At 43.4% G+C, this 12,528-nt stretch overlaps 1 protein-coding gene across 1 annotated transcript in view; it reads left to right on the forward strand.

Moving 5' to 3' along the window:
- DEPTOR (DEP domain containing MTOR interacting protein) overlaps positions 1–12,528 on the forward strand; it is a 135,055-nt gene that overhangs the window by 96,082 nt on the left and 26,445 nt on the right. Inside the window, exons 7-8 of the mRNA XM_019459947.2 lie at positions 2,084–2,154; positions 4,398–4,502. Of these exons, the coding sequence (XP_019315492.1) occupies positions 2,084–2,154; positions 4,398–4,502 (176 nt within the window). The remainder of the gene's footprint in view (positions 1–2,083; positions 2,155–4,397; positions 4,503–12,528) is intronic.

A 12,528-nucleotide genomic window follows, 5' to 3' on the forward strand; every position in this document is an offset into this window, starting at 1 on the left:
TGTTCTAGGACTGACATCTGACCTCTGAGTGCTGCCGGCAAAGGGAATTGGAGGCTCACACTTCGCTGGGTTAGGGGCCTGGCCATGGCCCCTCCAGTTTCTTTGTGATACCCAAGTTCATGATTTCTGAATAACTGGATTAGGATGGTCCCCGGCTCCCCATTCGCTGGCTTTTCTAGACCACCGAAGCAGTCCCCTCTCCAGTGCTTAGTGAGCACAGGATGGATGGAGAAGTTCATTACATGGTCCCTCTTTTCCCTTTCCATGGGGTCAGTCACCCAAGTCAACCGCAACCCAGAAGCGGATGATCCTCCTTCTAATATAGTGTCAGAAGGTCAATAGTGGCCTCAGGCTCTGTCACTTACCTTACTTTGTCTCATCACATAGGCATTTTATGATCTCACATCATCACAGGAAGGGTGAGTACAGGACAATACGATATTTTGAGAGACAGACTACTTCACATGACTTTTATGACCGTGTATTTTTATAATTGTTCTATTTTATTGCTAGTTATTGGTACTGATCTCTTACTGCGACTAATTTATAAATTAAGCTTTATCATAGGTATGTATGTATAGGAAAAAAAGTAGTATATGTAGGGTTCAGTACTGTCCATGGTTTCAGGCACCCACTGGGGATCTTGGAACGTATCCCCATAGGTAAGAAGGGACCACCATATTGGCAGGTTTTTAGGCAGCCAGCAAGTCCAGAATTGGCTGCTGTCTTTGCTGCCTTGGTGGGCAACAGCAATCAGCTGATAAGAACAGATGTCTGAGGAGGACAACACATTACTACCTTCCAGAGATTTTGAGTCCTTTCTTCTGCTTACAGAGAGGGCAGAGCATGGGAGGAACCATATTGTACTGTGGCTGGTGGGTGCTGGCATCTAATGCCTGAGTTGGAATCCTGATTCTGCTAATTAGGTTGAGACCTTGAACAAAGCTATTTAACTTTTCTTTCTTTTAAACATTTTTTAAAGTTTATTTTTGAAAGAAAGAGAGAGCACACAGGAGGGGAAGGGCAAGGGAGACAGAGACAGAGACAGGATCCCAAGCAGGCTCTGTGCTGTCAGCATGGAGCCCAATGCAGGGCCAGATCTCTTTAACTGTGCAGTCATGACCCGAGGCAAAATCAAGAGTCAGATGCTTAACCCACTGAGCCACCCAGGCATCCCGAAGCTATTTAACTTTTCTAAACTCATGTTTTCCCACGAATAAAATAGGGACAATGAAGAGCCTAATAAAATAGGGATAATGAAGAGCCTAACTAAACAGTACTCGTGATGATTAAATGAGATAATATATTTGAAGTCTCTGGCATAGTGCCTAGCACATGCTGCATATGCGGAACATTTCTCTAATATTACTACTGAGGGAAAAAGGCAGTGAATGTGTACACGCAGCCTGGATATTGATCAGAAAATAAGTGAAGCTTGGGTGAGTGGTTGTGTGCAGTATGTTGTGTGGGGTTAGCTCTTGAAACGTGGCTATCAGACTGCTAGAGGCAGATTTTTCTCTTAACTTTGACCTGTTGAATACGTATCAGGATTCCAAAGAAAGAAATGTGAGAACTAGAAAACCTTTTCTTTTTTCTTTTCTTTTCTTTTAATTTATTTATTTTTGAGAGAGAAAGAGCATTTGCAAGTGGGGGAGGGGCAGAGGAAGGGGGACAGAGGATCCAAAGTGGGCTCTGTACTGAGAGCACTATGTGAGGTTCGAATTCATGAGCCATGAGATCATACCTGAGTCGAAGTCGGTCGCTCAACCAACTGAGCCACTCAGGGCCCTGAAAACTTTTCTTTATAGAAAAATAGCATCCCACTCCTTATCCCCACCGTTGGCACCTGGCTTCCCTTCACCCTGTGCTGTTTCTTCTTTCTGTGGTTCTGTAAGTTAGGCTTAGGGTTTTTCACGTTTGCTAATATTTTGTCTATATTCGGCCAGAGTATAAACTGTGAGGCAGGGATCTTTGCCACATGTGCTCAGTGATGGTCATAGATGAGGCAATCAGTAAATATCTGCTGAATGAATGATCAAGGGACCAGAAGGGCTTGCACCTTGACCTTGTGTCTGTCTTACAGTGTTGAAGAGACCCGTAACTTCAGAGGAACTCCTGACTCCCGGGGCTCCATATGCAAGGAAGACATTCACGGTAGGCTCATCATCTGGGTTTTTTCTCCTGCTCGTGCCATGTCAGCATGTCAGTGTCTGAATGTGTAGCTGAGGGACAGAATTGAAAACCTTCTAATTTTCCTTTTGTTTTGGGGCATAATTATAACAATGGATTTTCTTGACCCTTAGGCACTAAAATGCATTAGGGCCTGACATGAGTTATGATTCATACAGCATTTTAAACTCCTTTTGATGAGGCCTAAAGAAAAAATTTCCATTACTTAGTCTAATATAATTACAGACTTTAAGGCAAATGGTGGTGCAAATCATGCCAATAATCCCTTCTGTGTTGCAGTTAATCCTAACAATCATTTAAGATATTAGAGGAGTCTTTAGGGGAAAAAAGAAAACCATGAGACAGTTTGTTCTGCCATAAGGAATGTTGCTTCTGACGATGCTAAGCATGTCTTGAGTTATATATACAAGCATAGGATTTTGGAGCACTGTGTACCTGTGAGCTCCTCTTGGCCACCTGCTGCTTCTCGGAGGTTCTCCAGCCTTCTTTCTACAACTACCTGCCCCAGTGGCTTCCTTCAAATGGAATCGGCGTGCTCTGCTTGACAGCATCTTGCCCTCTCTGCTTCCTCAGCCTCTTTCTCTCAGTCTCTCCCCGAAACCACATCAACATCCTCTTTAAAACACTTCTCCTTTTCCTCCAGCTTTCTAACTTTTGTTTTATTTCCCCAGGGACCAAAACAAAACAAAACAAAAACCTTCCCACACCCATTCGGGCTGCAAACATTCGTCGTGGACACTGAGGGGTTTAGATAGGATGGGCCCAGTCATAGCCAGCGAGTATGAAGAAAGCACCAGAAATATGTCTGTATCAGGGAAAAAGATAAACTATACCTTTGGAAGTGAAATTAAGTATAATGAACTAATAGCAGTAAACCCTCAAGCCGGTGAAAGGCCTAAACATCTTTTTGAGATTGTTTACAAAAATTGCATTTGCTGGGGTGCCTGGGTGGCTCAGTTGGTTAAACAGCCAACTCTTGATTTCGGCTCAGGTCATGATCTCACAGTTCGTGAGATCGAGCCCCTCATCGGGAGCCTGCTTGGGATTCTCTGTCTCCTTCTATCTCTGTCCCTCCCCCACTCATGCTCTCCCCATGTCTGTCTCTCTCTCAAAATAAATAAACATTTTTTAAAAATTGCAATTTCGGGGCGCCTGGGTGGCGCAGTCAGTTAAGCGTCCGACTTCAGCCAGGTCACGATGTCACGGTCCGTGAGTTCGAGCCCCGCGTCAGGCTCTGGGCTGATGGCTCGGAGCCTGGAGCCTGTTTCCGATTCTGTGTCTCCCTCTCTCTCTGCCCCTCCCCCGTTCATGCTCTGTCTCTCTCTGTCCCAAAAATAAATAAAAAACGTTGAAAAAAAAATTAAAAAAAAAAAATTGCAATTTCTTCCCTGCCTTGCCCTCAGTCTCCAGCAATTGAGAAACAGTTGATTATAGTTTTAAGTATTTTGGTGGGGGGGGGGGGGGGAGAGTCTTAAATTTAAATGCCAGCATTGCTAGTGATTGTGAACGTGTGTCATCTGTATTTCAGTTGGGGTGTATATTAAAGACACGTCTGAGAGCTGCACAGGGAATGTAACTGCCAATTCTAATGATTCTCTAGGGAAAGGCACCCTCCAGTTTCAAACAGCTTTTGGACTAGTACCTACTTGTAAATTGTGGACTTTATGTACTTTACTCACTTTCTTTTCTTGGTAGAGGTTGTATTTCAAAAAAGCCCAAACTTTTCCTATTTCCCATTGTTAAGTAATATAAATTGTTTCTTTGGACTCGAAGGATGTAGCAAGAACATTAAGAAAGTATCTTTTGGACCCTGGGGAAAAGAATAAACTTGGAACAGAAATTGGGTCTGGAGAGAAATTTTAACCATATTTTCATAGTCTTCTAAATTTTCCATTTGAGCCTGATATTAAATTGCATAGCAGCCTAAGAAGGAGGCAATCTGCCAGTTATTTTCTGAGTAGTGCCCTCGCAGAGGAAGCTTCTTTCTGCCTAACAGGTGTCCCCTGACCACCTTTTCTGCATAGACATGCCTGTATTTGCAATAGAAACAAAGTGTTCTGTTCTCCTGACAAGCTACAGATGGAGTTGAGGAGAAGAGATATGCCCGCGCATATACTTAGCCCTGGGCTGGTTTTCTTTCTCTTGGAAGGACAGGCAAATTGCCAGGGACCGTCTTCTAGATTGCTAATTGTGGTTTTCCTCTCCAGATTGTTGGTGACGCCGTTGGTTGGGGCTTTGTGGTGCGAGGAAGTAAGCCATGCCACATTCAGGCCGTGGACCCCAGCGGCCCTGCGGCAGCGGCAGGAATGAAGGTACCAACAATCCAGCAATGTCTAAGTACCTCTAGCCTCGTTTTCTTGCTCTGTTGATCTCCCTGAGTGTTTTGGTCTCATTTTGGACCAGTTTCCTTTTCCCTTTCTGGAGAGGGTTGAAATGAAGCCAAGAGTATGTCATGTAGTAACTAGGAGGAAAAGGTTTCCTATTGCTCTGATGGTACATCATTGGTCTCCAACCCTTCCTTGGTTTTTCACATCTCTCCCCTTAACCAATACTGAGTTTGAACATAAAATAGTTGCTTTTTGCTGAAGTCTTATGTAATAACTCTACTGCTTTGATTATATACAAAGTGTATTCCTGGAGGATTTATACAGCCAGTGGAACATGCTTAGACCATATGAGATGGCAAATAGTGAGAAAAAGAAGGCAGAGGTGATAGAATTTGGAAGAGGAGATCTGGATTCCCATTTTGGTTCTGCTAATTTCTAGCTCTTTGACTTTGCATGAGTTCTGGAACTATCTCAGAGCCTGTTTCCTCCTCTCTGAAACAATAATCGTATTTCCTTCTGCTGTTTTGTGGATTAAATATGTGGAAACACTTTATAATGCACAAAGCAAGACACAAACATCAGAAAAGTTGAATGAATTGTGAGAGATTTTTGAAAATAACTTTTAGATATTTTTTGGTGCTGAAATAATGCATATAGAGTTAAGATTTAGAAAATACAGACCAGCAGAAAAAAAATTATAATTGCTTATAATCTTTCGTAAGTAAGAGATAACCACTATTAACATTAAGCAGCTTTACTGAGTATAATTGACATGTGTACCTCTGTTGACACTTTGATTTATATTCTTCCAGACTACTTATACATACGTATACATACGTACATGTATAAATATATATGTATTTATATCTATGCATTGGTTTCTTAAGCTTTTTTAATTGAAACGTGATTAACATATAAATGTACACAGTAAGTGTACACGTAGTGATTTGACAATCCTATAGATTACTCAGTGCTCACCAGCATAAGTGTAGTCACCATCTGTCACGTCATTTTTATTTATACAAAAATATGATATGCTATGAGAGGATGTTGAGAGCATTGGTTTTCTGCTTCAAAAGACCTTTACCTACCCCATTTTTGTTGTGTCATCTGTAAAACAGTTCACAGAGTACGCTTAATGTCTTAATTATCTGGGCCCTTGGGAGGACGCACAAGGCTAGAAAGCAACAGATCATTCCTCTGCTCATGTCTTCTACACCCTCCACCTCTCCCATCAGTCCTTTTCCTGGAGCAGTAAACCAGTAAAGCAATAGGCATGACTTGGCTCTGCACAGCTCTGATTTCTAGCACTTACCCTCTGGCACCGGATTACCCAGTGGCAGAGAAAGGGGGGCGGCAGAGACCAGCTCAAGGGTGCACAGAGCACAGATTACAGCCAGTCTGGGTAATCAGTGCTGTGTGATGAGGGGTTCACTCTGCCCCCTGATTTGAACACGTCATTCATGCAGCGAGCCAGAGACTCACCAGGTCCTGTGCTCTGGACCAGCTGCAGAAGCCTTGTTGGCCCTGTGTGTCTGTGTGGCAGGCCCTTCCTTCCTACCTCCTTGGTCTGCAGTGGGCACAGCACCAAAGATACTCAGAGCAGGAAAGTTGGCCAGGAGCATAAAGGGTGGGCATTTGTATCTGTGCCGAGGCTGAATTTATCATTTTCTAATGGAACTCTTGGCCAGGGGAAGAGTTTTATGCTTTATTTCCATAGTAAAGCACCTAGTATAAATTATTTTTGGCAGACTCTGCTTTACTGCTGAGCATATGCACTCACTCTCATGGGTCTCTGACTTAAAGCATGTTTGCTTTCGGGAAAGCAGTGGATTTATACTGCAGCTGAAGACCTTGTTTTGTTTGGCATGTACCTGATTTTAGTCCATCTTTATTGATCAATATGAATAACTTGTAGGTATTGTCAGTCAGTCGGTCAATTAACTCCTTAATGTATATACTCTGATAGGTGGGTAACCTGGTATAATTTTTTCAATTTCACAAGGTTTATATTCTTAGTTTCTCAAGGGGTACAGTGGTCTCCATGTTTTAGAGAAGTACAGAATTTCTTTTTTTTTTTTTAATCGTTTTATTTATTTTTGAGACAGGGAGAGACAGAGCATGAACAGGGGAGGGTCAGAGAGAGGGAGACACAGAATCTGAAACAGGCTCCAGGCTCTGAGCTGTCAGCACAGAGCCCGACGCGGGGCTCAAACTCACGGACCGCGAGATCATGACCTGAGCCGAAGTTGGCCGCTCAACTGACTGAGCCACCCAGGCGCCCCGAGAAGTACAGAATTTCTTAGAGCAGCCTTTCCTAAAGCTGTATTTTACAGTTCTCTGGTCCAGCAAAACACCCTGACCTGCGTTTCTGTGATCAAAACAGTTTTTAACTACTGTTAAAAACTTTACCCCCTCTTTGAAAATTCACAAAGCACATTAGCATGTTGAAAATTCTGGTAAGGCCAGCAAGCAAAAAAAGAAAAATGTGTTTAAATTGTCTACCATAACATTTAATCACTTAACAGAAACACTCAAATGGAATCTTAGGATTGTTAAGATTACTGCATCAAGACTGTTCCGAGAAGCTCCTATTGGCCAAAGTCTTGTATGGGGTTGAATGTATAGAGATAGATTTTTGAACTGTACTGCTGGTTGAATGAAAGTGACAGAGAATACCACACTCTTCCCTATAATTTAACTGTGTAATATATTCATTTAAATTACTTAGTACATTATTTTCTCCTAGAAAACACTAAATTGTTTCCTAGTTTACCATATCGATTTGCCATGGAATAACTCCACTTATGTAAAACTCCATTTGTATAATCCAGTCCTAGAAGCTTCTTTCCACGGACCTGTCACATTGCTATTGCCCTTTGCACCTGTCCAGGAGAACTGCAGGGTGGTGTGTGTGTGTGTGTGTGTGGCCGTGCAGCACTCTGGGAGGGTGGGAGCAGGGAAACCACCCCACGGGAGGAGCTTGCCCGCTGACCTGGGCAATGATTGACCTGCTTGGTCAGGCTGGGAGAAATGATCCATAATTCTGGCCAGAATCCTTCTTGTAGCGCCTGTGACTGGCAGGAGCCACCCCAGCAAAGTGTCCAGTGCCTCACTTTGTCTTCAATGCCATTCTCTCTGCGGAATGCCAGGCTCACCCCTCAGGTCACCGTCCTGGTTTTCTCCTGCTTTCTGATGTGGACAAAGCCTTGTGCCTGAGCCTTTGTGACTGTGGCTGCGGAATGTCACTACTTTACTTGCCAAAACAGAGATCATTTTGTGGCTAAGTTTCTCATGTGTACCATGTATCTCTCTTATTTCACCTTTTTACGGGGATTGGAAAGTTTTAAGATGTGGGCCACCAGCCTGTGGACAGGACAGACCCCCAGACCGAAGAGACTCAGGACCATTTTCCCCTATGAACATTTCTAGACTTTCCCAGTCCCAAAGGAGAGCTCCTTGCCCCATTTAAATAGAATCCTTAATCCATAATGAGAGGAGACCCTCACTTGTATTAAAATTTACTTCTGGAAGAATTTCAGAGACCATGTGTCCTCTGGGGGTGTGATAAGGTCTACCTTCACACCCTTTTCTAGACTGGAGTAGAGTAATCTAGGATCTTTGTGCCTGGGCCACCTAGCCCCCTGGCCCCACGTGTCTTCACCCTGTCCCTCTGCACTGCTGACTGAGGCAGGTGGGGCTGGATCAGGCGGCTAGGCTGCGGGGTGGGACTGCTGAGATGCAGGGCAGGGGATCTAAAAATATGTAGAACAGGGAGGGTTCCACTCTGACCTCAGTTGTAAATGGAATTGAGTTTTAGATGTTTTGGTCAGTTATTAGACTTTTATATGATCTCAAGCTTGTTTGAAAAGTTTGTCTTGGGCGCCTGGGTGGTTCAGTCGTTAAGCATCTGAATTCGGCTCGGGTCATGATTTCACACTTCATGAGTTCGAGTCCCACATCGGGTGAGCTCCAGCCCTGCTTTGGATGAGCTTGAGCCCCTAGTGAGCCCCACTTCTCTCTCTTTCTGTCTGTCCCTCGCTCACTTGTGCCCTCTCTCTCTAAAACAGACAAACAAAAAACAACAAAAAAACGTTTGTCTTTACTCCAGTACGTTCCTCGCCTTCCCTTCTGATTACCTGCTCTCCCTGCAGTGGGAACATATTTATTCTTGGAGACTTAAACAAACAGGGATGTTACAAGAGACCCCAAACTATGACTTTATTTCTACTTTTGTCTGAATCCAGACCCCTATAAAAAGAGAACAATGAGTCACATCTTTTCTAATCAGGTTGCTGCGTTGTCTCATAACCACACTCCTCGCTTCCGTGCCTACAAAACAACAGCTGTGGTGTCATCAGAATCCTCACCTGTCATGACATCTTTGGATCTGGAGCTGTTTTTCTTTAGATGGTTCTTTTGCTTAGAAGATGAAATCTGTAAACCTCCAGCTCAGGGGACCTTTCATCGCACATTACAACCCTAGAAAGGAGCACGAAATACAGCAGCCCTCAAAGTTCAGTCATCGAATGCATTTTCAATTAGGGGAGGTTGTTTGCTGTACTCTCTCTTTGGCAACTCTTCACTCATCCATTAGGCATTCCATAGCAGTAGACTGTGGTTCATTTCAAGGCAAAGGGGGAAGGAGGAAAGAAGAGAAGGAACCAGAGTTTATTGTCTTCTGTGTGCCTGACCTTGCACCATGCTAGGCCCTTTCTGTGCATGAGGCTATTTAATGTCAGCATCTGAACACTACAATCCTGGAGGAAGGGACTGCTCCAGGAGGAATAATTCTATTTCTTACCTCTTTTCTTCTACTTTGAAAAGAAATAGTTTCTTCTGCAGGACCACAGGCTACAGTCTAATGAGTGTCACTTAGTTTTTTTTTCTAATGTGTATTTATTTTTGAGAGAGAGAGAGAGAGAAAGAGAGAGCTCGAGTAAGGGAGGGACAGAGAGAGAGGGAGACACAGAATCTGGAGCAGGCTAATGACTCTCACTTAAACATGGCTTCACGTCACAACCTTGAATGACACCACCCCTTTTTTTGTTAATCCTGTCAAGTTGAAACCCATTTCTGGACCACATGATCTATCAGAACTTTACTTTACATGATCCTCTAGTAGCTGTCCTCCACTATAGTCAGGGAAGAATTTTTACATTTCACAAATACATCATAATTGTATCTATGTCTGCCCTCAAATAAATCGAATTAAGCAACTCTGGCACTTAAAATCCTCTAATGGCTTCCCATTACAATGAGAATAAGTTCCAGATGCCTTCCCATGGACTACAGTGTCCATGATCTGGACCCTACTGTGAATAACATTATCTCCTACCCTGTTTTGCTGAAAGCTCCATTGGCCTTGCCTCTGTCCCTCCCAAATACCAAGTTTTCCTGCCTAAGGCTGGATGACTGGTCCCACCGTTGTCACTCGAGTCTCAGATTAAATGTCAGTTTTTCAGAGGAGCCTTCCTTAAATACCCTGTGATATTCTCTGTATCTTCTCCCAGGTAGTCTTTATCATATTACCCTGTCTTATGTTTTCAAGACACAATATTTATCAGAATCTGAACATAGTACTTAAATGTTTATTAGCTATCTGTCTCTAGTGGCTCTGTCAATGTAACAGACCTTGTCTGTTTTAAATACTATATTCCCAGTACTTAGCACAATTCCTGACAATTTAGGCCATGCTGGAAACAAATTTGTTGAATGATCCAGTGAATCGGTGCTCTCATAGAAAGGCTGAGGAAGTCACCCATTGAACACCTGCATTGTGTCCTCACACATTTCACGTGCATTCCCTCTTTTGTTGTTCTTCTCACTTTTGAAGGGGGATGGGTTGTGTTCTTCTGACATGGCAAATGAGGAAACTGAGACCCAGTTAATCTCCTCCCGGAAGCCACCCCGTTTACAAATGTCAGAACTAGATACAAACCTGGTTTCTCTGCCCCAAAGCCCTACTGATGCTTCATATTGCATTATTTCAGAAAATACAAACCCATGAGGCAGAGCCCAATAGATGATATATCCCAATAAAACCTTGAACCCCTCTAAACTGCTCATGCATGTATGACCTTTGATGTCTCTTGTGGGAAAAATTTGTATTTAATTCAAAATGAATTGTTTGGGTGGTCACATGTTCACCTGTGTTGGCTTGAAGATCAAATAAATAATTTTTATCTTTGGCACCAACCTCTCACTTGGGTCAGCACTAGCTCTTACAGGGTCACCCAAGTGAAAGGTACAGAATATTCACTTTTGTTAGTTGAATCAAATACTTGTCAGAGCAAACCATTCAGCCTTCACACTGTGAAGGAATTTGAGCCATATTTACAAATAAGGAACAAAAGATATCCTTGCTCTTTTCTGGAGAGTTTGTTTTTTTCTGATGGGAATAATTAAATCCTGCGAGAAACAGTGCTCCAGTTTTCATGCAACCGGTGCCAACTCTGGGAGGGATTTCAAGACTCCTGGCTTCTTCTCTTGTTTCCTGCTGTGATGAATTGATGGATGTGGACTTATGGGGCCTCTTTTCTCTTTGTTTGTTTCTTTGCATGTTTATATAGAAACAGAACTATCTGAGTCAGAGCAAGACGTTAGTGGTCATTGTGTTCTCTTTTTACCCCGTTCAAAAATTCTTATTTCTTACATGGAGGAAAAAAGTAACGGTCTGCTTTTGGACTTTCTTCCTTATAGCAACAAACCTGTACATCCCATGGAATTTTCCTTCTGAACCGAGAGAGGCCAGGCTGGGCAAATCATCTGAAGTTCCTAATTAATTTAGCCAAGACAGTTTGGGCATGGCAGCAGCAACCTGTGGGATGATGATCAACACAGCTGAAAAAATGCATCTGTTAACTGTATTAAACGTGGTTCCTTTCCAGTTGAGTTCAGCAAAGTCATGGGTGGAAATAAAAGGTGATGTCTTACGTCCCATGCTGCACCTCTGGCCATGTCGTCCCTTAGTTGACAGAAAGCAGTAGGGTCAATGTCCCTTTGTTTACCACTGGGAGTGACTGGGGAGGGAAGAGAAAAGGCCACTCTGCCTGGGGGGGGGAGCCCTGCCTGCACGAGAGGGGCCTCATCTCAGACCTCTTAGCTGTTCTGTGCCCTTCCTGAGCAGGGAGCTGTCTTCGTGTCAGGCTCTGACCCCCTCCAGAAGACAGGGCAACTCCACACCTTTGTTCCGTCAGTATTTCCTGACCACCTACCATGCACCAGACCCCATTTCAGGCCTTCAAGGGATCTTCAGTGTAGAGAAAGAGAGAGACATTAATCAAACAATTCCACTCTTAAATATATAACTATGAACAGATGAGCGCAACGAAGAAAAGGACAGGAGTTTCTGATTTTTGTACAACAGTAGGAGGAATGACAGGGAACACTTACCCCAGGAAAGATGCTTGAGCTGAGATCTGAGATCTAAAGAATGGAGAGAAATCAACTGAGCCTGAGTGTGTCTGTGTACTCTGTGTGTGTGTGTGTGTGTGTGTGTGTGTATAGGCATTGTGTACACATGTATGTACATGTGTGTTTACAGGGTTGCAATTCGTTCACATGTGTAGGTGCGTGCACACACACACAGACACACAAACACAAACATACATGCAGGGCTTATTCCATATACAAGAAATCTAGAAAAGCAACATGGTTCCTTGGAAGAAAAGAATGGAAGCCATGACCAGACTGTAGTGGGAAGAGAATTTTGGAAGGAGGGGTAGCAATGAGTTAGGGCAGAGTGTTTCTTTCTTTTTTTTTTTTTTTAATGTTTATTTATTTTTGAGAAAGAGAGGGCGAGTGGGGGAAGAGCAGAGAGAGAGAGAGAGGGAGACACAATCTGAAGTAGGCTCCAGGCTCTGAGCTGTCATCACAGAGCCCGACGTGGGGCTCAAACCCCTGAACCGTGAGATCATGACCTGAGCTGAAGTCGGACGCTTAACAGACTGAACCACCCAGGCACCCAGGGCAGAGTGTTTCCTAACCTGTATGTTATTATCTTTCCCTT

The sequence above is a fragment of the Panthera pardus genome, unplaced genomic scaffold, assembly GCF_024362965.1.
Source record: "Panthera pardus isolate Hobbes unplaced genomic scaffold, ASM2436296v1 HiC_scaffold_7, whole genome shotgun sequence".
NCBI classification, from domain to species: domain Eukaryota; kingdom Metazoa; phylum Chordata; class Mammalia; order Carnivora; family Felidae; genus Panthera; species Panthera pardus.